Source organism: Panthera uncia, chromosome D4 (genome assembly GCF_023721935.1).
Source record: "Panthera uncia isolate 11264 chromosome D4, Puncia_PCG_1.0, whole genome shotgun sequence".
NCBI classification, from domain to species: Eukaryota; Metazoa; Chordata; class Mammalia; order Carnivora; family Felidae; genus Panthera; species Panthera uncia.
This window is the reverse complement of record NC_064807.1, coordinates 66,650,866-66,678,649: the sequence shown is the minus strand read 5'-3', so window position 1 is coordinate 66,678,649 and position 27,784 is coordinate 66,650,866. Positions and strand designations below refer to the sequence as shown.

The following is a 27,784-nucleotide window of genomic DNA, read 5'->3' as shown; positions in this document are numbered from 1 at the left end:
ATTCTCTCTCTCTCTCTCTCTCTCTCTCTCTCTCTGCCCCCCCCCCACTCTCTCTCTCTCTCAAAATAAATAAACTTTTTAAAAAATAGATTTTGATATCACTTATCACTCTTGTGCATATTATACATATTTATATATAAAATCAATTGATTAAGACATTAACACATCATGACTAGCACCTGTCCAGTAGCAATTGTAAAAGCCATTGATTGTAATGCCTATCCCAGTTTTAAAGATGTTAAAGTATGAAAAACAAAAACAACAACAATAAAAAAAACTGTGTTGTAAAATCAAGATAACACAAGCTATCCCTTTCTCACAGACTAGTGCCTGGCACACAGTGCCTATTCCATCAATGTTTATAGGCTTGCCATTGGTTTATGACATGCTCCAGGCCAGTATAGAGTGACAGTGGTCATTTCTGTATTGCCCTGGACTTCTCACGTGTGTTCAAGGCTTCCAGAAGGACAGGTTGGCACCAAGGCCATCTACGGAGGGCCTGGGGCCTCAGAGAAGGTCCTGGTTTCCTGGTGAACAAGAGGTCCAGGAATGAGATGGTTCCAAGGCAGATAGGAGGTGGACGTGAAGTTCTTCAAATCCCCAGATGTTCAGCAGAGTCCAGCTGAAGGATGGGCTTCAGAGCACAAAACCTTAGCACTTGGAAGTATGTTTTTAGTTATGTGTAAATTTTGGAGCCCACGTCCAGAAACGGCAACGATTATTGTGCTCTGTGCTCTGTCTCCTACTCCCTCTCAGTTAAGTGTAAGCTGGAAATGGGGACTAGTTTTTGGATAGTGAGAGACAGCGAAACGGTTATAACCTAAGGGAAATAATTATGCGTTCGGGCCAGAAATGACCCACTGTGTCTCCATGTGAATGTAATGTTTGAATGAGCTGAACTAAATCCAATTTGGCTGATCTTGAATTTGCAACACTCTCTTGGCTATCCTGAGCCTTACTCTGTGCATGGAGGAGTTTGCCAAACTCAGGTGGGTTCCGCCAGCCCAGATACCTGCCATCGTATACTAGAGGCGGGAGAAGGAGGCTTAACTGTGTCCTGGGAAGAGTCCTGGATTCACAGGCAGGGGCAGCGTGAGCCTGCTAGGGGCTCCCTGTGTAAAATGGGGACTGGAAAAACCTCCCGAGGGACCGGGGTGACAGTGCACCATCATTTAGCAACCCTTCGAGCAGGGGGACACCACAGTGGCTGAGTTAACCCTTTAGGTGTTGGATCATAGGAAGGGATTCCGGGAGAGAAACCAGTGTGGTAAGGAGTACTCAGGACAGTTGCTATTTATTTACCAACTGCTACAATATTAATATAATATGAATGGCACCCTGTCTATGGACTTCGAAGATCAGATAAGATCGTGCAAGTGAATGCACTGGTGACTGAATAAGAGAATGGGCATCTTGGGCTGTGCTCATGAGGCAAGAATACTGTCATCCAGTAAGTATTTACTGAACATCTACAACGAGCCCCCTTGGGACAGTAAGTGATGGATGGGAAGGGCCTCCCCACTGCAGGGGACTTTGTGAGCAAAGACACAGAAGCAAAACAAGAGAAAGCAAAAGCAAGCTACAAAAACAAAAGCAAAAACAAGACAAAAAACAACAAAACAAAACAAAACAAAACACACACACAGGCAAGCAAACAAAAAGCAGCTTACCTTGCTCTCGAAGCTACAAGCTGTCATTTTGGTCAGCATAAAGCTTGAGGCTGGAAGTGGCAAGACGCGGAGTGCGCGGGGGCATAAGTGACGGCGGGCCTAGCGCTGCTCCATGGCAGAGGGAAGGATGGACAGTGGCAGGTTATATTCACGCTCCGATAGTCACTCCGGCAGGAGTGTGAGAAGGGGACTAAGAGTGGAGGCCCTGAGGCCATTTAGGGAGCGGTTGCAATAATCCAGGCAATAATGATACAGCCAACTCTAAATTGGTAGAATAAGTAAAAAAAGATGAATTGTTTTGGTTGTGTGGTTTTTTTGAAATGGAAGAGTGACAGAGAAAGGAGACCAAAACTGGAGCAGGGAACCTAGGGCTCAAGAGAAAGCGATATATTAAAGAAATACTTGGAGGTGAGGTTAGGAGGATGGGGAGACTATGGAAGAAGGGTAAGGGAGGGGGGCGCCAGGGTGGCTCAGTCGGTTAAGTGTCCAACTCTTGGTCTTGGCTCAGGTCATGATCTCACAGTTCGTGGGTTTGAGCCTCATGCCAGGCTCTGTGCTGGCAGCACAAGTCTGCTTGGGATTCTCTGTCTCCCTCTCTTTCTGCCTCTCTCTCTCAATCTCTCTCTTTCAAAATAAATAAACAAACATTTAAAAAAGAAGAAAAAGAGTAAGGGAGAGAGAGTAGTCAAGGGGAACTCCCAGGTTTCTGGGCTGAGTGACCAGAGGCGACAGTGTTACCAAGATCAGGAACGAGAAATCCCTGGACATCCAGGTGGGAAAGCCTTTCTCCCCAGAAAGTCCCACTGGCCTTCCCAAGATTTGCTTTGGGTCCCACTCTCTGAGCCGTGAGCCAAGAAAGATAATTCCAGGGATTCCAATTACTTTACCGCGATCTTTGTTTTAATGAGTTCAGTTTGTGGTTTTGAAAGTTGATAAGGACTCTGCCCAGCATGTCATTTTTTCCTGTTAGCACTGAGGGGTAGCCTACGTACAGAAAAGTGCACGAATCCTACATGTCTAGCAAAAAAAGCATGCCGTTCTGATGGTATTAAAGACCTTCACAATATAACAGGTGTGCACGTGCACGCACACACATACGTACACACACGCGTGCAACACACGAATATAGAAGCCAGGCTCCTCTCCGTGAACCCTCGTTTCAAGAGGACGGACTTTGAGCAGGCCTGAGTGTGACAACACCATGAAGCCCAATCACCCTCCTTCACATGGACCTTAAGACCCTTTGGGATTTGCCCCCTGCCCCCTTCTCCCTCATCTATTGCCAGCACCACCACCCCCATCCCAAACCCAGCCCTGGCCTCACTCAGCTCAGCGCCCTCGATCCCAACTGCTCACCGATCTCTCCACACCTGCCACACACCCCATGCCTACCCCTACTCGCTCACAGATCCATCCAGTAGATTCTCTGTAGGCCTGTTTGAGGCTTCCTCCTCCTCCGTGAAGCCCTCCTCCTCTATTCTCCTATACCCCACCCCCCCCCCCCCCCACACACACACACACACATACACACACACACACACACACACACACCCCTATTGTGTCTCATTTTCTTTCTAAGCTCTTTAATAGCACGGTTACACTGCAGTGTCTCCACACCGAGTGTGAATATACCTTAACTGCCATTGAGCCACCACTGATCATCCAACAAATGTCTGTCTAGGAAGGAAGAAGGGAGGCGATGGAGAAAGGGAAGAAGGAAAGAAGGAAGGGAAGAAGGGAGTGAGGGAGGAATATGTGAAAGAATCCTCTTTTAAAAATATTTTGAATGTTTATTTATTTTTGAGAGAAAGAGAGAGCGGGGGAGGGGCAGAGAGAGCAGGACAGAGGATCTGAAGCAGGCTCTGTGTTGTCAGCACTGCTCGATGCAGGGCCGGAGTCCCAAGAACCGTGAGATCGTGACCTGAGCCACGGTCACGATCTCACCTTCGTGTCATGAAGTTGGACACTTAACCGACTAAGCCACCCAGGCACCCCGAGAGAATCCACTTGGACTCTCAGTTCCTGAGCCTAACACAAGTGTGCAAGCTAAAAAAAGGCAGGCACCGGAGGCCAGGTCTGAGTCTGAAGTCTTACGACTGACCAACTGAGGATCACGGACAAAATCCGTTAACTTCTCTGAGCCTCAGATTCCTCCCATTCTTCAAGTGTCCATGATCCTCAAGCCAAGAATTTAGAATCATAATAAATAGTACGTTAGAGACCTTGTTCTTCTATTTCCGCCATCTCTCATTCGGTCTCCACTCATGTGAATAGAGACTGATGCAAAACACATTTCTTTTCATTCTTTACACGCTGAAATGTAAAACTGAGAGACAGAGGAAGGAAAGAAACAAGAGATGCTGAGTTCTTTCTGCACATGATACAATAAAGTTCAATAATATGGGGTTTTAATTGTTCTACACAAGAGCTGCGTCAACAGCCCGGTTAGCATTCATTTCAATGCCCATTGGCCCATTCTCTTTTTCTACAAGGTCATGAGATGTGCGCACTCTCTCGAGGGTAAACCGAGCTAACCACCCTGCATCAGTCACTCTTTTCAATGAGGCTCCCCCATTCAGACCCCATTTTCTTGTACACAATTCATTTTATTAAACGGCTGCAGCTGCAATTAGGAGTGGGAGGATCCAGGCATGTGTTTGGGTTCGAGATGCGTCTCGTGTGATTTTTCAAATACTTTGGGTTTGGCAAGAGCCAAGACAACATTCTGTCAAGTTCTTTTTCCCCTTCGTTTAAACCCGTGTGCATTCAAGAGAAATGTGGTCCATCTGACCCTCGTTCATTTTTGCTTAACTCAACAAAAAGTTGTCTCAGAAGAGCTAGAAAATGTCCAAGCAGCAAATCCAGCCTCTTTAATGGAAGTCTTATTAGAATCTCCTTCTCTCGACCCCTGACAGTTTGACATTCTCCACACAAGCCAAGCGGTTTCATTTCTTCGTGCCATTGCACTTGCTCCCTAAACTGGAACGTCCTTCCCTTTTGCCCCCTTCTCTGCCTAGTGACGCTACTCCTCCAAGCCCAGAGCAACCTTTTTCTCATTTGTGAAGGCTTTCTCCCTTGCCTAACTTGCAAATAATCGCATGGTCCTCTGAGCTCCTGCTATACTCGTAGCCCTAACCAGCCCTTTATTCATCCTGCTTGGTATTTACAGTCTGTTGTTAGGCCGGGTGAGGCAAGCCCTCACTGATGTCTGCTTCAGTGTAAAGCCCTTGACCTTAATTAAAAGTCTTCACAAGAAACGGCAGGCAGAAATTGGCATTTGTGGTTAAAGCTATCGCCCAAAACATTAAGTATTATGTCTGATAATGTCCCTATGTGGGCTTCCAGGTGAGAAGTAAACTTGAAGCTTGGAGACCCGAAACAACAATAGGCTTCTTCCTTGGTGATAATGAGAGGTTTGGACCTTGGCTTGTTCCCTTTTTGCCTTGGCTACCAGGAAGCTAAGAAGCAGATCCGATGTTCAGTCATAGCAACTGCATTGCATACTGGCTTCCTTCTTTTTTCATAGACTTGGTTTTCTATTTCTATATTAACGTTATAAAGGAAAAGAAAGCATATTGTTCTCCGTGAGTCACTTCAAAGTCTTTGTAGAGCGGCAGAGAAAAGTAAAAAGTAAAAACAATAAGAAGCAATTCGTGATGGTTTCATCTATAGAACAGATCTTGTATTTAGGAGTAATAGGAAAAGGTTTTGTTTTCAATCTTAGATGTTTTTCATAAATGATTTGAATCTTTTACCATGTGCATGTTTTAGTCGATACTCAATTTTTTAAACTTAATAATTAATTAAACTTGATTGTTAAAACATAATTCTGACTCCCCAGGAGCACAGCCCAAGCCATTCATATTCTTCTCTGAATCTCCCTTACTACAGCAGCATTTTGTACATAACTAGCATTAGCAAATGTCTGTTAAGTGGATGAAGAACAAAGTTCACCGAAGTAAATTTAGAAGCCAAAGAGAGAGCCCCAGGCTCTGGATCTCTAGACCATTTTGAATACAAAGCCCGGCTCCAGCTGGCCGCATAGCCCTGAGGCCAGCCATTACTCAGATCCTTCCGAACCCCAGTTTCCCCATCTGTAAAATGAAGCTTTAACGACTACTGTTTCAGGGTCGTTTTGAGGATTGATTCAAAGAGGAGATGCTTAATTAGGGCAAATTCCCTTTTACTTATGAGTATTCATGGGCAGAAAATACACTCTATATTTAAAATAGGCAACTGACCACCAAAAGCTTTGCCTCTGGGGAGCACAAGAGGAGGTATGTGGGTGCACTATCATTGGATGGGCAGGCATGCTCTTCAGAACTAGATGAATGGGAGAAAATGAGCTTTTAAAAGAGGGAGAATCCAAGCCCCAAAGCGGAAGGATGAAATGGCTTTGAACTGCTAGTCACAGAAACCAGTTTAGATAGAAAAGATTCTGCTCAGGTGCTGAATGTAACACATGAGTGATAGAAGAAATCAGTAAGCTTTGGTTTTTAGCATCTAAATTGCCCTGGGGGGTTGCCTGGGTGGCTCAGTCGGTTAAGGGTCTGACTCTGAGTTTAGGCTCAGGTCATGATCTCACAGTTTCACGAGTTCAAGCCCCAGGTCATGATCTCAGTTTCATGGGTTCGAGCCCTGTGCTGGGCTCTGGGCTGGCAGCACAGAGCCTGCTTGGGATTCTCTCTCTCTCCTTCACTCTCTGTATCTCCCCTGCTCATGCTGTCTCTGTCTCTTTCAAAATATATAAGTAATTTTTTAAATAAATAAATAAACAGCCCTAGAGTTATGGTAGGATAGTTTTTACAAAAATGGAATATGAGTACCACTTACAGTACTCAAGAAGACTTTCTTTAAATGGCACATGGAGAAACAGTGATTTTTTTTTTTTAAACCCTCAGAAAGTTTTACATTTCTTTATTGTTTTGAGAGACAGAGACGGAGCACAAGTCGGGGAGGGGCAGAGAGAGAAGGAGACCCAGAATCCGAAGCAGGATCCAGGCTCTGAGCTGTCAGCACAGAGCCTGACACGGGGCTCGAACTCACGGACCGCGAGATCATGACCTGAGCTGAAGTCGGACGCTCAACCGACTGAGCCACCCAGGAGCCCTGAAACACTGATTATTTTAATTTTGCATTTATTGTGTCATTTATTGTGTCATACAATGTGTTATACAATGTGTCATACAATGTGTACTAGGTTATATTGGCCTAGTACATCCAAATTGGGATATCACACATATTACTATTAAATATGTTTTTAAAGTTTTAAAAATGAGTGGGTTTAAAGAAAATATGAATCATATTATGACTGGTAGAATAAATCTATGACAAAAAATTTAACATAGCTCTAGGATCACTGAAAGTGTGGGAAGTACAACTTCAACATGTGGGTCTTGAGTAACTATTTGATTTAAGGAAAGCCCTGACACTGGGCCCCTCAATTTTTGTCCCCAGATGACTTTCCCAAAGATCACCAATCCTGCCTGTATACTCTACTTTGAGCCCCCTGGATCTCACCCTGTTCCACCTACACACCCGCACCCTCCTACCATCGTGCTCTGCTCTGCCTGAACCCCACTCCGAGAAGTGGGGCACCCTCCCTGCCAGAATCAACCCTTCTCTCTTCTGGGCTCCCGGGCAACCTTGGGTATCCTGCCTGCTCTGATGACACCTGGCACCTTGTATTACAATTTCTTTCCGGGGTATGTCTCCCAGGCAATGTCCTATCTCTGTGTCCGAAGTCCCTACCCTGGGGCATTAAATAACTTAAAAAATTAAATAATCCAAAAATACCATTGAGGCCATGCTAGTTTTAGAAATTTAAGGCATAAATACTTGGCCTTAATCGGTCATCAGGGATCATCTTGCACAAGGACGACATGACTTTCATCTTTCCACTGCGCTCCTTATACACCCCAGCCAGACCAGCTGCCCCTATTAGATTTCCTACACCATGCATCCTCTTTCCTAGCAGTTTTCTGCAGTTTTCTTTTGCCTTTGTGATTATTTGATGAGTGTATTTCTCCTAGCAATAGACTGTAAGCTTGCTGTGAGTAGGGTCACATCTATCTTTTTTTTTTAATGGTTATTTATTTTGAGAGAGAGAGAGAGAGAGAGAGAGAGTAGGGGTGGGGGAGAGAGACAGAAAGAGAGAGAGAGAGAGAGAGAGAGAGAGAGAGAGAGAATCCCAAGCAGACTCCATGCTCAGCACAGAGCCTGATGCAGGGCTCAAACCCACAAACTGTGAGATGATGACCAGAGCCGAAATCAAGAATCAGACTCTTAACTGACTGAGCCACCCAGAGACTGCTGGGTCACATCTATCTTTGTTCTCTGCTAAAGTTCCCAGTGCCCAGTGCTGAGCCCGACACATGGCGGGTGCTCCCTAAATATCAGCCGTATGAAGGAGTGAATGAATTTCTTCCCCTACATGCACACACACACACACACACACACACACACACAGTTGGTGTTCTAGCACTTACATTGTTGTAGAGATCATTGAGTGGGCAGATGGTTGGCACAGAGACCAGTGTAAACTCTCCTGTTTGTTTTTCAGGCAGATTACAGCGGAAACATGATGCTTGCCAATTAGAAGGGGAGAAATTCAAAATGGTAAACGGAGCAGTCTCCTCACAGGGCTCCATGAGGGCTTGACAAACAACACAGAGCCAAAATAAATTTTTTAAAAGTATACTCCAGCAAAAGAGTATTGACCCTGTCCTTTCAAGAATTTTCCCAGCCATCCAGAAGAAAAACTTTAAGGACTGGAACTTTAGAATGACTAGGGCAACCAGGGAATACGTTCTACCAGCTGACAGCTTCTCCGAACTGGGTGAATATTGGGACGGCAGAGAGAAAGGAGAAAAAAACAAATCAGTGTTACATTGAAATGAAGGTAAAGCCACTCTAAGAACTGCTTTGGTCCTGGTCAGACAGCAGGGGTTTGAAAGGATCAAAGTTACTTTTTAGCAGAGCTGCAGGGAGAGTGAAGAAATGTCTCCACCTTGACAACTAGCAGGTTCCTGCCTTCTTTCATTTCTTAACATTGCAAATATGGAGGCCAAGGCCATCCAAAGTCAAGAGCAGATGGATCCAACCAGCCAGGTTAATCCTGATGCTTCTGAGCCACAAGGGACTTGTTCCTTCCCACCTTCCTGCTACAGCAGAAGAGGCTGACACACAGACTGAGTGAATGGCTGACCCAAGCTCACATGTGTGGTAGCCAAGCCTTCCAGCTGCGTGGTCCAGGCTCGCATCCCTGCCCACCCTGCCCCATGGCTACACGAGACAGAAAGTCAAGTCTCAGCCAGTATGCTGCATAAAGCGGACTGGCCACATGATGGCTTTGCTTTTGGGTCAGCAGTTTTAGTACGATGTTTTAGCTCATCTATGGTCTATTATCTCTCCATGGTTTTTCTATCCCTCAGGCATTCCCGAAGCAACTGGAAATGGCGCCAATTAGGAAAACAAGCCTTGAGTCTCCTGGTGTTATCTTTTCTTAAATACCTACTAGTTTCCGGCAACCTGAACTGAGTCCGGCCAGTGGTCTTGAATCCCAGACAAGGACATTTTGGCTGGTCCCTGAGCTCTTTGAGGGCAGGAACCACTTTTCATTTATGTGTGGAGCCCCAATGCCAAGGCTACCGTCTGGCTTACAGTAAAACAGCAAAATGGGAGGTTGTCCGAAAAAAAAAAAAAAAATTGTGCAGAGTCTGAAATCGAAGCCAGAAAGAACTGTGGTTGAACCCTTGGCAAGAAGCTTCCACAGGTGCCTGGCTCTGGGGGCCTCAGCATTCTCACCCGCAAAATAACACAGATACCAGCCACCCTACAGAAATGCTGTGAGGACAGAATGAGATAGGACATCAAGCACAGGAGACACCCTGTCAATCGCAGCCCCCCATCAATGTGGAGGCAAGGAAAGGATGAAGTCAGTTAGCATTTCAAACTGGTCCTTTTCTAGGAGACAAGAAAGGAACGAAGAAAAGGTGACAGCGGATGCAATTGCCCAGCCTGTGAGCGGTCAGACTTTCCTTTGCTATTTATTGTCAGAGCTTCGAGCCCTGTTTGAAAGCCGGCCCTGCCTCATCCCGACTTCTGCTTCATCTCCCAGTAAAGTCATAACGCTGGGCTTACTTCTCTGTCTATTGACACACAGAGCCTGTGAGTCACAAATTCAACAGAATGACTTTGCTGCAGTGTGATTGACTGGAAAATGTTCCCTCATCTGAAAAATTTTTTTTTGAAGCAAATGGACATGCTTATTTTTGCAACACGGAGTGCAGGCTCTTTATTTATTTGACGTTGGTCTCTGTGACATTCCAGCAGGCCAAGGGAGGGCTCACACGTTCACGAATTGCCCTATGAAGTGACATATGTTCTCCTCCCTCCCTCTCCTGCTCCCTTCCTGCTGACTATTATATCTAAAGCAAACAGTCCCAGCACAATAGTTAGATTGCACTTGAATTTGGTGTTTACTTGACATTTACACACTGGCCATGCTGGACAGTTCAGTCGTTCCAGAACAGAGGCTCAGCCAGCAAGCATTGTGCTGGACTTGTGCTCAACCCTGAGCAACATGGGATCCCAAAACAGCGAGACGCCGCCTTGAGAGTCGATAGTGCTGCCAGTTTTTACTCTTAGCCTGAATTAGCACTTGCTAGGGGGGAGAAAGTACCAGAAGGTCTTCCCAGGAAACATCTCCCTTGCCCACGCAGGGCAGGCTGGACTTGCTGATACCACTCTTCCTCCCTTTAAATCCAACTCCCAGGCTGCCACACTATTCACTCTAGCTAATCTCATCTAGTCCGGGAGCTAAATCGCCCTGGTGGGTGCAGATTACTAATTTGATTAGCTGAAATCTCCAGGTTTTGCATTTCCCCCTCGTGTAATGGAATTAGTAATAGCTACCTAATGGGATTATGTGGGCATAGCATAGTACCTGGGGCAGGGGAAGGTTCTCAGAAGGTGCCCGGAAAGTGCTTGTTCTCATCCCTCTCCTGAGGTGCGTGCTTCTGGTTTCAGGGGGCTCAGGGAAGGGCAGGTTATGGGGCTCCTGTGTCTGTTCAGTCTGATGCAGGGAACACTTGGACTTGGCTGCGAGTCAGGACACGTGTTCCGGGTTGTGGCATGGGCCAGTCACCTCTGATCCCCAGGCCTCTGTTTCCACATGTGCAAAGTGGAAGCCTCCGATTACATTCTAACACTACGATTTCCAAACCGTCAGAGTCTGGAGGAGGCCCGAACTTCCAAAAGAGGTTGACTAGCCCAAAAGCTGATATTCGTCGATACCAGTATTTAAAAGGGGTAGCAAAGGAACAAGATGATAACACTCAGTGCTGCACAGCATGTAAGGAAGCAGTACCCTGATACTTTGCAGATGGGAACATATACTGCTGATGGGAATGTACATTTTTTGAGGAACAACTTGATGATATCTGATGACGTTAACCTAACGAAACGATTTCTCTAAATTGAGCCTAAGGAAATAAGCGAGTGTATCTAAGGGGGCACGTAGGAGTTTTGTAATAGTGAAAAGTGGAAATGATCTAAATGTCCATCAAAACGGATTGATTAATACCAATATCAGGAAAACTATGATGTGTTTAAAAGTGTAAGGTATATTTATGTATTAACATGAATAGATATCTATGGTATATTGCTCAGTGAAAATAAAAGCAAATTTAAAAAGCGGTGTGCAAATGATAAGCCATGTTTGAAAAATAAATTTTAGTGTTTTTATATATACATAAAAATTCTGAAAATTTATACACCAAACTGGTAATCATAGTCATATCTGGATTGGTAGGATGTGGATTCCTTTTTACTTGAAACACACATTTATTGACTTTTTTAAAAAATAGGAAGTATTCGTTTTTGAAATTAGAAAAAAAAAGTAACTTTAAAAAGTAAAATAATAAGAGGAGGAAGGGATTTTTGGTTAAGCATGGTGCATTAAACATGTTTTCTGACACTCTTTCCAAGACCCCATTCAGAGACAGTAAAGGGATTGAAAAGACAAAATCAACCAGGACAGAGAGTGGGAACTGAGAAGCAAATGGCCAAATGGCCACAAATTTAGATCAGAGAAAGTGGAAAATAAAGCAGACTGATTTCAAGGTACAAGAACCTTGGAAGGCTCAGGAAGCAGAGACACCAAGTTACTCAGAAAGTAAAGTGCATATGGGAATAAAAGCAGATTTATTGCCTGAAAGCCAATATAATAAGCAGCAGTTGGAAAATCCATCCATCCACCCATCCTTCCATCTATCCAAACAGTTAGGCCCTAAGATTCCTCCCTAACCCCATGTGACGGGGTAACTGCTTTTCCCCCAACTCGGGCAGAAGATTAGGGGTTTATTCTCTGGAGAAGTGAGGACTCTGGATTCAGGGAAGCTCCACACAGCTGAAGACAGGAACAAACAAGGATGACTAAGGGACAGACTGCATGCAGGGTCCTAATGTCACAGACCTCCCTCCCTGTGTGGGCTCTAAGACCACTGACTATCTCCAGTCATTGAACCACTCTACACGGCACTTTTCAAAATTGAAAACTGGGGTTCACTTATTAAGCACATATGTACTGAGCACCTATTACATGCCAGTAAGCTGCATTATGTTCTAAAATTAGAGTAAGTCAGGCTGGGTCCTCGCCCCTGCAAGCCTACAGACCTGGGTACCAGTGGCATCACCAACATCACAGGGGTGGTCTGACGGGGACACGACTTGCTGCATATAAAGGGCTCAGCACAGTACTTGGTACAGTGTCTCATAGTCATGATGTTATTAATTTGAAATTGGCTACTCCCTCCGAACCTTGAAGGGAGAACACAGCAAATCTTTCTAGTACTCCTCCAGGAACAAGGTTAGAGTTTTGCCAACACGGGGGGTGCCTGGGTGGTGCAGTCAGTTAAGCATCTGGCTCTTGCTTTCAGCTCAGGTCATGATGTCACAGTTTGTGAGATCGATCCCCACATTGGGCTCTGCACTGACAATGGGGAGCCTGCCTGAGATTCTCTCTCTCTCTCCCTCTCTCTCCCTCTCTGCCCCTCCCCTGCTTGCTAGCCTTCTCTCTCAAAAATAAGTAAACATTAAAAAAATTTTTTTTGCCAACCTTATCAACCTTACAATCAATTACGAACTTCACCTTGACACTCCCTCTGTCCAATCTAGCTCTTGACTGGCTTATGAAGGGTCAATAGTCATTGTCTTTCTAGATTCGACAAGAGCAAAAGAGCCCATTGTAAGACATGATGTGAACTCGTGTTAATTTATACATGGCCCTACTCAAAACAGCGTCTTTGTGAGATTTCAGGTGAGGATGGTCCTTAGTTGTTGCATCTGTGGTGATGCTGGAATATTTGGAGGGAAATAAGAAACCATGAAAAAGCATTTTAGTTTCCTTTTTTATTTTTAAGTAATCTCTATGCCCAATGAGGGGCTCAAACTCACGACCCTGAGGTCGAGTTGCCCACTGCACCCACTGAGCCAGCCTGGCGCCCCAGCACTTGAGTTTTCAAACCAAGATACCGCATCATCTGCTAGTGGTAGGTATCGCAGAACCGATTTCAAGTTCATCGAATTTGGAGAACTGTGTCAGGTTTTGCTGCCAGAGGGGAAAAACAAACATTCACGACAGCCTTTGCAACCAACATCTCACTGAATCCTCCCAACGGCTTTGTGAGGCAGGTACTTTCATAGCCCCATTTTACAGACAAGGAAAGTAGAGTGTCACTGCATGGCACAACTTGCCCAAGGTCATGGGCAGTAAGAGGCCTGGAATCCAAATTCTTGGGTGGCAGCCCCAGCCATCTCTCCTAGAGTAGCTTCACTTCCCACTTGCAATTCAAGCCCTTCCTTCCTCTCCCGTCACACTGTAAATTCTGCCCTCCTTCACTTACAGCAAGAAGGTGGCACAGAGAATGCAACTCAGATAATGACACTGTAATCTGCACCCAGATAACCCAGAGATAGTGGCTAGTCCCTAAAGAAGCTCAATTGACTTGTTATTTTAATGGAAAGCCTAGTTTGCTGAATGAAACACAGAACATCGAAATTCAACAGTTCAGTGTTTCCCATAAACACTTGGCTCTGAGAGCTTTGTTGGGTAAATGTAGCAACCAGAAAAATTCATCAGTAACTGACAACATAGACTGAAGGCAGTCTGAATAGATTACCTTCTTGAATCTCTATTAAAATGCTGGGAATTCCTCTAAGGTTAGGTAACTATTCTAGGGTTTCCTCTTTCAAAAAAGCTTCTGGTCGTCCCTTGACATGAGAGCATGTGTCTACATTTGAGTTATCAGACTTTGAAAAATGCATCAAGCACAATGAGATATTTAGTGCTGCCAGAAATTAATTTTGGTCTTTTTTTTTTTTTCTTTAGCATTGGCACTGGCCATCTTCCTAGCACTATCCCCACTAGCCAGTACATTAAAATTGATTAACAAACACAATGTTTGTGGAAAAAAAGTCAACCGCAGGGTAATCAAATGCATTGTTATTATTATTTTTTCAAAAATCATTTCCTTGGCTCAAAGTACATAATGTCAAATTGGCAAAAATAACCTATCCTCTTGTCCGGCCCACAAACTGAAAAGAAAATTAAACACAGAATTGTTTGTTTCTTGTTTGCACTTCTCAGGGTGTGAAGCATTCACTTGTGAACCCTCAAAATCCCTACACTTTCCATAATGCAAAATTTTTACCTCCATTCTGATTTAAACCATGGAACCATGTTTTCTTCAGAAAAACAACATTGTCCTATGCTAAGGATCTGAAGTACTGAGGCTTTCAAATTAAGAAAATAGAATCTGAGAATATGTCTTATTTCTTTCAATGCTAATTCTCCCCAGGAAAGAGTTTAACAAGCCAGGGAAATTTGGTGGACCAAGTCAAGGAGAAAATTCCAGCAATAGGTTTTGTTTTTTTTTTTCTGCTGATTTGCCTTGTTTTGCTTTTGTTTTGCTAGTTCTTTTACTTTTAAATGCTAATTTTATGCACGTGGTATCAGAAGAGTCTCCTTGTGGCCTTAAAAACAATCATGCTAGTCAAAGATGGTAAAAGATGTTAGACCCTAATTTTTTTGTTAAATGTTACTACTATGTATCCTACTCTTAAAAGATATTACTCTGTACTTAAACAGAAACAACCTAAAAAGAGGGGGATTTTTTTTTGGTTTATTTTTGTATCTTCTTAACATCTCAGAACAAGATGAAAACACTGAAAAGTCGAATTTAACAAATGCTGGCAGTTCAGACATCTTTAAGGTTTAGAATTTCTTTTTGAACATCTTTAAAGTTTAGAATTTTTTTAAATGTCTTAAAGAAGGTATATCACTTAAAATTGGGGGGCTGCAAATGTAAGTTAAGTGATCAAACTTAAAGGTTCATGAAAGAGATTTTCAGTTTCTCAGAATTGATTTTTAAATGTCTGTGACTCATTCTCTGCTCTAAAAACTTCAATACCCAATGTTCGGGTTTTGAAAGGCAATGGATTTGGCTACAGAAAAGAGGTGATTCGTTCTCCATTTGGTTTTGGTTTGGCTTTTGGTTATTTTTGTTTGTGTTTTCTAGTTTGTTTTATTACAATGCCTTGGCCAGGGCTGTTCTCTCACTGTTTGTCTGTTTTGTGAGGGCAGAGTTATGAAGGACTTTATTTTCTGTCTCCTTCATAGCACTTTTCTTTTTTCTTTTCTTTTAATGTTCTATTTTATTTTTGAGAGACACAGAGACAGACCGTGAGCAGGGGAGGGGCAGAGACAGAGAGGGAGACACAGAATCCGAAGCAGGTTCCTGGCTCCGAGCTGTCAGCACAGAGCCTGATGTGGGGCTCGAACCCTTGAAGGTGAGATCAGGACCTGAGCTGACCCAATGAGCCACCCAGGAGCTCCCATAGCACTTTTCAATGAACGAAAAGAAGCCGGTGGAGGGAAAAGAGGGATTGGAAAACAGAGAACCGAGCCAGTGATCTCTGAAGCAGAAGAAATGTTGTTGACAAGATAGGAAAGAGCAGGGCTTCCAGATGAGTCGCCTTACCAAAGCAGCTTTGCTCCCTTCTTCCTAAAATGCATACTCCTTGGGCATTTGTCCTAAAGGATGCCACAGTGGAACAAGAGCTACAAACAAGTAGCCAGATCAGAGAGTCCACTGGGTAGATGCCACAGCAGTCACCACACAGCTTTATTGGAGCTCAGAGGGAAGAGCACTAGCCTTGATGAGGAGGATTAACAGGCTATGGGGCTCTGAAGCTTGAGGAAGATGAGGGCTCCAAGGGGAGAAAAAGTATTTCGACTAGCCAATGGAAACACACACACACACACACACACACACACACACACACACACACACACTCATGTATTCAGACTTGAGAGAACATCCAGTTAAAGCTTAGGGAGGGTGGGGTCAGTCTCTAGAGATGATCCTGCAAAGTTTTCAAGGGCCATAGTAGGAAGAGTGTCGTCCGTTAGGCTAAGAAGTGATTTGTGAGCAAAAGTGGATCGTATCTAGCAGGGAAATTCCAGTGGGACTATGGGGGAGGCGGCAGAGAAAGAGGAGGAGGAACACAACAGTTTGGAAGCCACAGCAATAACTAAAAGCTATAAATGAGAAGAGCCAAGGCAGCTCAACTCTCGCAGAAGTAGTGGAGACACTTAGGAATGGAAATGGCTGAGCTCTGTGGATGCCTAAATGCCCAGGCCCAAGAAAATAAGGGAAGAATTGAGGGGAATCTAGGTTTCTATCTTGGGAAGCCGGGTGCGAACGATCAAACAAGGGAGGAAAAATTAGGGTCAGGGTCTGGGTGGATTGAAGCTCTTGACAAAAAAACGGGACTAATGCACCTCCAATGGGGAGCTGAAAAGGAAAGACCACCTTCCTGCTGAAGTACATTATTCATTTACCCAACAAACGCAGAGATTACTGTGTACCAGGCAGGCACTGTACTAGGACTTGGGGTTACAGCAGTGAGGAAGGCAACAGCTCCTGTCCTCGTGAAGCCTATGGTGCCCTGGAAAATACTGGTGATGGTCAGACATATCATACATAATCCCAAGGCCTATGATAAATACCTTATCTGGATAATCCCACTTGTAATCCTCATCAATTTAACAAGTAGGTACCGTGACTATCCCCACTTTAAAGAAGAAACAGGCAAAGTGAGGTCAAATAACCTGCCCGGCTAAGAGCAGCAGAGTCAGAACACAAACCCAGGAGACTGAGCGCTAATGCCCACTTTCTTAACCTCCACACACGACCGAGGTGAAAAACAGGCTGGCGTTTCCAAGCAGATGAAAGCAGAGGCTACGAAAACCTTTGCGACTCCGTGAAACCTATAAGCCCCTCTTCTCTCAGTTATCAGTACAGACTTCATTTCAAAGCAATTTGGATACTTAAAATCATCTCTTGCTTTCTCTTTCGGAAAAAGCAGCTTGTCCTGAGTTTTGTGGCAGTTTTACAGACACCGCAGGCCAGGGTGCAGCCAGGCTCCCTGGGAAACTCTATCTGCCCAGATCTGGTGCTCACTTCTAGGTGCAGAGTCCTTCATTTGAAACATGTTGAGCCTCTTCGATCTATCACACACACTCTGTCAAAGTTCCAGGTCATCAACCCCCTAACACTGATGGTTTCCATCGCATCTTCTGCCAATGAATGCAGTTTGTGCTGGAAAAAAAAAAAAAAAAAGTCTATTTTATAACTCCAAGGACATTAATAATTAACTTCCATACCACAAAACTTGTAATATCAGTTTGCTGAAATAAAGTCACCAGTAAGTATGTAATTCTTCTTTAAAGGGTGTCTTCTATTATTATTATTTAGAGTGCAATTTAGTCATCAAAGGTTTACTCAGCCTCATGTTTATAAATTATACAGGGCAGGGATTTAACTCTTCTGGACCTACCTGTTCTGAAAAGAGGGAGGGTCATAACCCTGTTGCCACACCAGGCACCTGCCTTGAAAGGAGATGAGGTGTAAACTTGGAAGTTCTTTACCACTTTTTTAAAAAAAATTTTAATGTTTATTTTTGAGAAAGAGAGACAGAGACACAGCACAAGCAGGGGAGAGACAGAGAGAGAGGGAGACATAGAATCTAAAGCACTCTCCAGGCTCAGAGCTGTCAGCACAGAGCCCAATACAGGGCTCGAACTCACAAACCTCGAGATCATGACCTGAGCCGAAGTGGGTTGCTTAACTGACTGAGCCACCCAGGCGCCCCGAGTTCCTTACCACTTTTAGAAATCCATGGCAAATACAGAGATTTCCCTTTATGATGCAATCATTGGAATAACCAGATAGTTGCCTGCCACAAAGAGGCACTGGCTTTACCTAACCTCCTGAAGGCTGTTTGGAAACTATAAGTTCATTCAAAAAAATTTTTTTAATGTTTATTTATTTTTGAAAGAGACAGAGACAGAGAATAAGCAGGGGAGGGGCAGAGAGAAAGGGAGACACAGAATCTGAAGCAGGCTCCAGGCTCCCAGCTGTCAGCACAGAGCCCGACCCGGGCTCCAACTTTCGAACTGAGATCATGACCTGAGCTGAAGTCAGAGGCTTAACCCACTGAGCCACGCAGGTGCCCCACAAGTTCATCTTTTTAACTGAGTTTCAGAATCCTGTCTTGATTATATGATGTAATAATAGTATGTTTCCAGTTCACCTGTGCCATATTGTTTTTTCATTATGGTAGCTGCTCTTGCTGAAGGGGAAAGGTTACTGCTTTAGATAAATGAGAGCAAAGTAGAAAAAACTTCCCGCACCGGCTAAGTTAGAAATTCCAAGTCCTTGATTTACATGTTTACATGTGATCAAGGGTTCATCTAAGTTCATTAGGGTTTAGAAACCTAGGCCTTGATAGAAAAGTGGGTAACTTTTCCATTCAATCCTGGAGTTCTAGCATTCCAAGAAATGTTTGCCATCCAAAGGAAAGGAGTGGGGGGAGGGGTAGCAGGTGTTTTCTTTTCTTGGTTCCTCCGTTTGAAAAGGGCAATGTTTTCAGAGTTAAAGTAACTGGCTTGTTCCTATGGGGTGAGATTGAACCCTTCCAAGCCACGGGAGGGTCGGGCTTTCCCTGCCAAAGCATGCCCTTCTCCCCAGCTGCAGGAGTTGGCCAAAGGATGGAAGTCATCTTCAAATGCGTCCAACCCACTGGACCTAGAGGGATTCCTGTCGTTGGCAGAGAGGGCCGAGTGGATTCATTCGGATGAGATGCATTCCAAGAATGCTTCTGTGGTCGGCAAGAAGTGGAAAAATCAGGGATAACAAATATTCTTTGGAAACCTAATAGGTACCAGAATCGCAGAACTCAAACAAACAGGTGACAACGACTTAAAATATGAGGCAACTGGAGCTCGGTGAGGGTGAGAGTGAGCGCACACTCTGCCCTGTTCTGGGGCTTCGATACTTTTCCCAGTCCTCCTCCTCCCCTTGTCTTTCCTGGGATCGACAGCGTTTACTGGTGAGGAGGCTCCGTGGAGAGGGCGGGTTGAGATCGGCTCTGCGCGGCTCAATCCAAACCAAACACCTTGCAAGCCTACGTTCAGCAGGCGATACCGAGCACCACACTCACGTTTGGGGAAGAAAAAAAAAAAGCCACTGTTTGCAGAGATGAGGGCGAAAACATTTCCCGGCTGGAAAATTACTGATCACAAACTTAGGGGAGTGTGGGGGTGGGAAGGCAAAGTTATAAGGCTGAAATAACGATCGCCGTTTCCTCTTCTCTTCCCGGTGGGCAGGAACGGCTGCCGCGAGCTCCTCGTGCCCTTTTCGGGAACGGGGTCCCACCGCACCGCTCCACTTCCTGGCACGTGTCCACTTTCCCAGCTAAGTTCCTTTCGGTGGGCTTGACCGCTCGGAGCCTGAGCCAAGGGAGCGAGCTGCCGTCTGACCTTTACCTCGCCATTTCACCTCTTTATGACTCAGTTTGCTCATCCATAAAGTGGAAAGGAGGGTGCGTGGCTTGTAAAGTGCTTTGAGATCCCCTGGTTGAAAGGTGTCTCCGCGCTTCACAGGCCCTCTGCCCACCCCCCACCCCCAAAGTCTTGAGCCCTTTCACTCCCTTCCTTGCTCCCTTAAATATCAAAACCATTATCGCCCGTTTCCCGCTGCGGCCTCTTTCAGCCTTTTCCAGGCGAGAAGCACCACCCCGGCCCTCTCAAGCTCCCAGTCCCGCCATAGTTCTGGGTACCCACCTCCCCTCGCCTCCCACCCCCATCCCCACCCCACCCCACCCCACCCCACCCCACCCCACCGGCAGGAGAGCCTGCGAGGAACCTCGCGAGGTCAGGCCAAGAGACCGCACTGGCGCTCCGGGACCGGCGCCCGGCTGCTGCGTGCGCAGGGAAGGGACGGAGGGCTGGATGAGTCACGCGGATAATCGCGCTTTTCTCTAGCGCGCAGACTGCGCGGCGAGCGCGGACCGGAGCGGGGGTGGGGGCGCTGTACCGACCCCTCAGCCCCTACCAGACTCCTCGGCCACGGGCTTCGAACTCGGGGAGCGGACCATGGCGACGCGGACTGCCCTAGTCGCGCGGCGACCTGACTTGCGCCGGGTGCCCAGCGCCCTGCGCCCGGGCCGCCGCCGACGCCGCCGCCGCCGCCGGCGTCAGCACGGCTCCTGCCCGCCAGCTGCCGAGCTGGCGTCACTGCTCCGCCGGGCCCCGCCCGCGCCCCTCCTTCCCCCCCGCCCCCACGTGCGCCGAGTTTGTTTATTTAGCTGCCATGGCAACTCGCGGGGGGGCCACAGGAGGGAGGGGAGAAGAAAGGGAGGGGGCGGGGCCTGGCGGCCGGCTGTGGCGTACGGCGGGTAGGAGGCGGGGGTAGGGCGGGAGCCGAGAAGTTAAGTAAGGAGCGCGCGCCGGCCGCCGGCAGTTCCCCGGCCCGAAAGAGCGAGCGCGGCTGCGGGCGCGCGGGGAGCAGAGGCGGTGGCGGGCGGCGGCGGCACCGGGAGCCGCCAAGTGCCCCTCCCCGCCCCTCCGGCCCCCCACCCAGCCACCCACCCGCCCGCGGCCAGCGCCCATGGCCGCGCGCGCCCCGCGCAGCCCCCTGGACTCCGCGCCCTGCGCCGCCGCCCAGTCCGCAGATCCGCGCCACCGCGGCCAGTCTCACCTGGCGGCACCGCCCGCCCGCCACCCCGGCCACAGCCCCAGCGCCCACGGCAACAGCCGCGGCGACTGCGACAGTGGTGGAGGACACTGCTGAATCGAAGAGAGCGCAGCGCGGCTACCGGACTTACTCGCCTTGCTGATTGTCTTTTTTTTAGGAGTTTACAACTTTTCTAAGAACTTTTGTATACAAAGGAACTTTTTTAAAAAGGCATCTCCCATTTATATTTAATCCAAAGAAGAAGGATCTCGGGCAATTTGGGGTTTTTGGTTTTTGCTTCGATTCTAAGTCCTTTTTTTCCCCCCTCTTCGTTGACTTTGGGGCTAGTGTACCCCCACTGCTTCGGGCTCCCGAGGACCTTCTGGGCCCCCACATTAATGAGGTAGGTGCAGCGCGGGGCGCAGGGAGGGGTGAAGGCCAGAGGCCGGTGGGACGCGCCCGAGCGGCGGTCGCGAGTGACCCCCCTGACTCCTGCCTCTGCGCCCCACCCGGCCCTCAGGCAGCCACCTGGTGAGTCTGACATGGCTGTCAGCGACGCACTACTCCCGTCCTTCTCCACGTTCGCGTCCGGCCCGGCGGGAAGGGAGAAGACACTGCGTCCAGCAGGTGCCCCGAATAACGTGAGTATTGCCCCGAAAGGTCGGGATCGTCCGGTGGGCTTCTGTGGGTAGGGTGGGGACGGGTGGAGCCCAGGGATCACCGAGAACCACCCGGCGAAGGGAAGGAGAGGCCACCGCACCGGCCCCGCAGTCTTCCTAGGATGGCTTCAGCGTCCTTGGCTCAGTTGTAGATGCGTGTGGTCCCTACACTGCGGAGCCGCCGGGGGCGCACCCCAGGTCCGCATACGTCCCCTAGCGCGCAGGCGGCAAAGCTGGCGCGAGGGCCACCGGCGGGAGGTGGCTGTGTCCCTAGACACTGGCTGGGCCCCAGTGAGCTTGGCGCGTAGGCGTACCCGTGGCGGGTGCGCACAGGGAGATCCTCAGTGCCCCAATTCCAGGGTTGGCGGGAACGTCCCCGGGATCTGGCTGGGGCAGGACCCGGGCTGCCGAGCCACAGCGCTTGCTCACACGCAATCGGGCAGACACGACATAACATCTTCCAAACCGACGCACCGCCTCTCCTCGGGCCCGGCGGTGGGCCGAGATTGCCGCGCTAACGCCCGGAGGCCCCGGGCGCTTCGTGCCTGCCCAGTCCCGGTGCCTGGGCGGTATCGGCGTGGCCGGCCCGCCAGTATGTAATGTAGCAGCAGGGGACCAACACCGACGGTCTCTCTCCCCTCCTGTTCCTGCAGCGCTGGCGGGAGGAGCTCTCCCACATGAAGCGACTTCCCCCCGTGCTTCCCGGCCGCCCCTACGACCTGGCGGCGGCGACCGTGGCCACCGACCTGGAAAGTGGCGGAGTCGGTGCGGCTTGCGGCGGCAACAACCCAGCTCTCCTACCCCGGAGGGAGACGGAGGAGTTCAACGATCTCCTGGACCTGGACTTTATCCTCTCCAACTCACTGTCCCATCAGGAGTCAGTGGCCGCCACCGTGTCCTCGTCGGCATCAGCCTCATCCTCGTCCTCGCCGTCGAGCAGCGGTCCTGCCAGTGCGCCCTCCACCTGCAGCTTCAGCTATCCGATCCGGGCTGGAGGCGACCCGGGCGTGGCGCCAGGCAGCACGGGCGGCGGCCTCCTCTATGGCCGGGAGTCTGTGCCTCCTCCCACAGCTCCCTTCAACCTGGCGGACATCAACGACGTGAGCCCCTCGGGCGGCTTCGTGGCTGAGCTCCTTCGGCCTGAATTGGACCCAGTGTATATTCCGCCGCAGCAGCCGCAGCCGCCAGGTGGCGGGCTGATGGGCAAGTTTGTGTTGAAGGCGTCGCTGAGTGCCCCTGGCAGCGAGTACGGCAGCCCGTCGGTCATCAGTGTTAGCAAAGGCAGTCCGGACGGCAGCCACCCGGTCGTAGTGGCGCCCTACAGTGGCGGGCCACCGCGCATGTGCCCCAAGATCAAGCAGGAGGCGGTCTCGTCATGCACCGTTGGTCGGCCCCTAGAGGCCCACATGGGCACTGGACCCCCTCTCAGCAATGGCCACCGGCCGCCAGCCCACGACTTCCCCCTGGGGCGGCAGCTCCCCAGCAGGACTACCCCGACCCTGGGTGCCGAGGAACTGCTGAGCAGCAGGGACTGTCATCCTGCCCTACCGCTCCCCCCGGGTTTCCATCCCCACCCTGGGCCCAACTACCCACCCTTTTTGCCTGACCAGATGCAGCCACAGGTGCCACCGCTCCATTACCAAGGTCAGTCCCGGGGATTCATAGTTTGGGCTGGGGAGCCCTGCGAGTGCCCGCCCTCCCGGGCTCAGGGGATGATGCTGACCCCACCTTCTTCACCCCTAGAGCTCATGCCACCTGGTTCCTGCATGCCGGAGGAGCAGAAACCAAAGAGGGGGAGAAGGTCGTGGCCGCGGAAAAGGACAGCCACTCACACTTGTGACTATGCGGGCTGCGGCAAAACCTACACGAAGAGTTCTCATCTCAAGGCACACCTGCGAACCCACACAGGTAGGAGAATAGAAGCTGCTGAAAGGAGGGAGGGTGGTGTCCAGCCCCACTGGCTAACTGTGGACACTTCTCAGGGCCTCCCTTGGGATGTGAGGCACAGTCTATCTCCTCCATCTCTTGGATCACAGGGGAGAACAGCAAGCTGGCGCCTCCTTTTTTGCCCAAGAGCCTTTTGCTTGATGGATAGTATCAGTGCTTGAATGTGCAGTTCTCTTAGGCTTTTGAAAGGCAGGAGGGAGGTTCCAGGCTGCAGGTGGGCCTCTCCTAGTCCGAGCAAAGCATTGCCCTTGTAATCAAGAAATTACACTTTGGGGGTGCCTGACTGGCTCGGTCGCTGGTGCATGAAACTCTTGATCTCGAGGTTGTGGGTTCGGGCCCCACACTGAGTGTAGAGATTAAAAGAAACAACACCCTAAATTATCAGGGCGCCTGGGTGGCTCAGACACTTAAGCATCCGACTTCAGGTCATGATCTCCCCTCCCGGTTCGTGGGTTTGAGCCCCGTGTTGGGCTCTGTGCTGTCAGCTCAGAGCCTGGAGCCTGCTTGGGATTCTGTGTCTCCCTCTCTCTCTGGTGCTACCCCACTTGCACTGTCTCAAAAATAAACGTTAAAAAAAATTAAAAACTAAATGACACCTGCAGTGCAAAAAAATGATAGGTCTTATTAGTTTTTAATTTTCTAGACAATTTTCACTGGTTGTTCGCTCCCCACATTTACGCTCTTTTGCTATTTTTAGGTCTACTCTTCATAAGTAAGTTCTATTTTCAGAACTTTCAAGAATTCTATTTCGGAAACTTTCAAGAATTGAATGTTATGATTACTAAGATTGTAGTTTAAGATGGTCAGTGCAGGGAAATTCCATGTCATGTAAGTGCAGGTACATAAGGTCAGTTAGGTGTAGTAGTCATTAAAAGAACAGAAATGCACACTATGTGTTAAGTTGGATTTAAATGTTAAAAAATCTTAAAAAATAACAAATTCTGAAGCAGAAAAAGTAGCCGCTTGTGGCTCTTTGAACGCATTTGTAGTGGGACAGGATATTAATTGCTTGGTTTGGGCAGGGGAGATAGACCAGCAGATTTCATTTCCAAATTCACTTCCACCACTATGGTACTTTGACTCAAGAATGAAAACATTAGCAATGTAGAAGTGTAGGTTGACGTTGTATGTGTGTATTTTCATTACTTAAATGTCTGTTCCTCACCCCCCCCCCCCCCACACACACACACCAGAAAAAAAGCGAAAGGAATACTTAGAAGCTTAATATTCCTATTTGTGATCTGAAATTTAGCATGGCCTTGAAGTGGTCTAAAAACATTCCTGGCTTCTTTCAGAGTAGGGTGCTTGGGGAGTCGGTTTAACATTTGGCCTCCGGTTTTTAAAGCGGCCAATTCTGCATGATGTAGCAATGGCTTCAACGGGTTTCTTTTCCTCTGGCAGGTGAGAAGCCTTACCACTGTGACTGGGATGGCTGCGGGTGGAAATTTGCCCGCTCTGACGAACTGACCAGGCATTACCGGAAACACACCGGGCACCGCCCCTTTCAGTGCCAGAAGTGCGACCGGGCCTTCTCCAGGTCGGACCACCTCGCCTTACACATGAAGAGGCACTTTTAAATCCCAAGACAGTGGCTATGACCCACACTGCCAAGAAGAGAATTCAGTATTTTTTACTTTTCACACTGTCTTCCCCGGGGAGGGGAGGAACCCAGCTGGAGAGCACTACAATCATGGTCAAGTTCCCAACAAGCCAACTTGTGAATGGATAATCAGGAGACACAAGGAAACCAGAAGACAAATCAAAGAACAGATGGGGTCTGTGACTGGATCTTCTATCATTCCAATTCTCAGTCCAACTTGAATATTCCTGGACTTACAAAACACCAAGGGGGTGACTGGAAGGTGTGGATATCAGGGTATAAATTAGATCCATGAGTTGGGGGGAGGGAAGACCAGAATTCCCTTGAATTGTGTTCGATGCAATATAAGTGTAAAGATCACCTTGTATTCTCTTTGCCTTCTAAAAGCCATTATTATGATACTAGAAGAGGAGGAAGAAATTCAGGTACAGAAAATGTGTTTTAATAACCTAAACGATGGTGCTTGGTGAGTCTTGGTTCTAAAGGTACCAAATGAGGAAGCCAAAGTTCTCAAACTGCTGCATACGTTGACAAGGAAAATCTATTTTTGTCTTCCGATCTACATTTATGACCTAAGTCAGGTAAATACACCTGGTTTACTTTAACATTTTTATGCAGACAGTCTGTTATGCACTGTGGTTTCAGATGTGCAATAATTTGTACAATGGTTTATTCCCAAGTATGCCTTAAGCAGAACAAATGTTTTTTTCTATATAGTTCCTTGCCTTAATAAATATGTAATATAAATTTAAGCAAACTTCTATTTTGTATATTTGTAAACTACAAAGTAAAAAAAAATGAACATTTTGTGGAGTTTGTATTTTGCATACTCAAGGTGAGAATTAAGTTTTAAATAAACCTATAATATTTTATCTGAACACTGTTTTTGTTTTGTTTTTCCCCTGGAAAAGCATGTTACAGGAATTTCAGTTTAAACACAGTCGGGAGGGCAGGTGAAAAGGCCAAACTTTACCTCCACAGAGATTAAAAGAAGACACTTTTAAGGCTGGGTTTACAGTAAGTACTATCAAAGTCTAAGGCTTAAAGCTGAATATTGGAGATCATAGAATTAAACCTGGTTTGGGTGGCTCTTTCCAAATGTACGGAAAAGTACATGAATGCAATTTCCTTACCTGAATATGAATTTCCAGGTACAAACCGGCTCAATTATTCTTCAATATGCCCAGTTTAATAGGAAAGTATTCATAAAATACATACGTTCTAGTTTCATATTTTAAAAGGTCCTTATGGTTTCTCTTTAAAATTAAATGAAAATATAAAAATCTTTCTCAGAGGCCCGGCCTTGCCCTCAGAACAATTTGAGGAACAAAAGAAACCTTCCTACAGCGGAGAAACCCTAAGAACATAGTTCCACAGTGCCCTCCTGAGGATTAAAGGGTTCATTTATGCTTAGTGGGTGTTACAGATACATTCTAGTTCGAGTCCTAAAGAGGTTAGTACCAAATTTTCTGGTAGAAAGTTTTAACACTCCATCAGTCCTCTGTAGATTCAGCAGACTGAACTAAGAGTTAATTAAAACATACTTTCGCAAAACTAAGTGTAGAGCAAAACTTTTTAAGTGGTGTTTTTGTAAGCTTGGAGCATATTTCCGAAATTACTCAACTTTAAAAGGGCACTGATGCTTTTTTGAGGCAGGCACGCAAGGTTTGAACTTCATTTGTGGCAGTCACAAATTGGAAAGAGCATTTGTGACTCTTGTTGACACTTCGTACATTTGTAATGGTGATGCAGGGTGACCCAAGCAGACAAGCTCCCTGGCATCTTTAGACTGCTTATTAACTCTCCATTGTACGTAGTGTCCAGAAGTGTGGGTGCATCTTATAAATAGAAGAAAACAAATTCATAAGAGCCTGATGGTGGATCAACACAAAGTATTTTCCTTGGCTTTTGGGAGTCCAGCATGACTGGAAAACATGGCATGTGTCTTAGCTTAAAAGAAAACAGGTGCATCACTAGGATGGAATTTTATGTGGCCAAGAACATATTCAAAGCATATTTAATGACATGGAAAAATGCTCATGGTATGTTAAGTGGAAAAAGCAGGATCTAAGACTATAAACAGTATGATTCCAGTTGCATAAGTTTGTGTGTGTGCATTGAAGGAGAGAGAGAAGCAACAAAGTTTAAGAGGAAGGCCTGGAAGGAAATGCGAAAATATCCATGATGGTTTTCTCCATGTAGATTTTCTAGTTTCCAAATATGTATCTATTTAACTTTTTAAGAATGCAGGTGCAAATATTTAGGCTTTTATTTTTATTTTTTATTATTTTTAAAAGTTTTAATGTTTATTTATTTTTGAGAGAGAGAGGAGTGGCAGAGAGAGGGAGACACAATCTGATGCAGGTTCCCAGCTGTCAGCACAGAGTCCGACACGGGGCTCGAACTCACAAACTGTGAGATCATGACCTGAGCCGAAGTCAGAGGCCCAACTGACTGAGCCACCCAGGTGCCCCTAGGCTTTTATTTTTGAAAGATCAGTTAAAGCTATTTAAACAAGAAGCCTTTTCTTGTGTGTTACATTGTGGTGGTTGCTCTTGTAATCCACCTTTCTCTCATACAGAGACTTCTGGCACGCGGTTGTGTATGAAAAGTATTTACTGAATGGCTGATAACATCTTCGTGTTTGCTAAGTGCCTATTACCTCAAAAGAAACGTCTCAAAATAGCCGAGCACACTAAAAATTTTCTGATGTAGGGAAACGTCACTTGCATGAACTTTTTCTAATCTGAAAAAGTTTCAGTATCAACAGCAAATAAGGAAGATTTCCCAAAAATGTCACAGGGCAAAACTTCTCAACACGAGTAA

General features: G+C 47.0%; 1 protein-coding gene and 1 long non-coding RNA gene across 3 annotated transcripts; one reads left to right on the top strand and one right to left on the bottom strand.

Moving 5' to 3' along the window:
- Positions 1–14,634: 14,634 nt before the first annotated feature.
- On the bottom strand, positions 14,635–20,301 carry LOC125920356 (uncharacterized). The gene is made up of 2 exons (XR_007457032.1): positions 20,132–20,301; positions 14,635–17,335 (listed from the first exon to the last, which is right to left on the bottom strand). It is a non-coding gene; the product is annotated as an uncharacterized LOC125920356 (long non-coding RNA).
- A 159-nt stretch (positions 20,302–20,460) lies between these two features.
- Positions 20,461–25,318, top strand: KLF4 (KLF transcription factor 4). 2 transcript variants are annotated; one of them, XM_049627553.1, is made up of 5 exons: positions 20,463–21,155; positions 21,273–21,393; positions 22,065–23,055; positions 23,155–23,319; positions 24,760–25,318. In XM_049627553.1, the coding sequence occupies exons 1-5, from the start codon at positions 21,151–21,153 to the stop codon at positions 24,933–24,935; spliced, it is 1,458 nt and encodes a 485-aa protein (XP_049483510.1). In that variant the 5' UTR covers positions 20,463–21,150; the 3' UTR covers positions 24,936–25,318. The 2 variants fall into 2 exon arrangements, with proteins under 2 accessions (XP_049483499.1, XP_049483510.1); XM_049627542.1 differs by having other exon boundaries at positions 20,461–21,155; positions 22,065–23,319.
- Positions 25,319–27,784: the final 2,466 nt, after the last annotated feature.

What these genes read in the sequence shown, in the direction of transcription:
- KLF4 (XM_049627542.1), top strand. An exon ending in CAGCAGGTGCCCCGAATAAC is followed by an intron (nt 21,394 to 22,064) that starts GTGAGTATTGCC and finishes CTGTTCCTGCAG; the next exon opens with CGCTGGCGGGAGGAGCTCTC. An exon ending in ACACCTGCGAACCCACACAG is followed by an intron (nt 23,320 to 24,759) that starts GTAGGAGAATAG and finishes TTCCTCTGGCAG; the next exon opens with GTGAGAAGCCTTACCACTGT.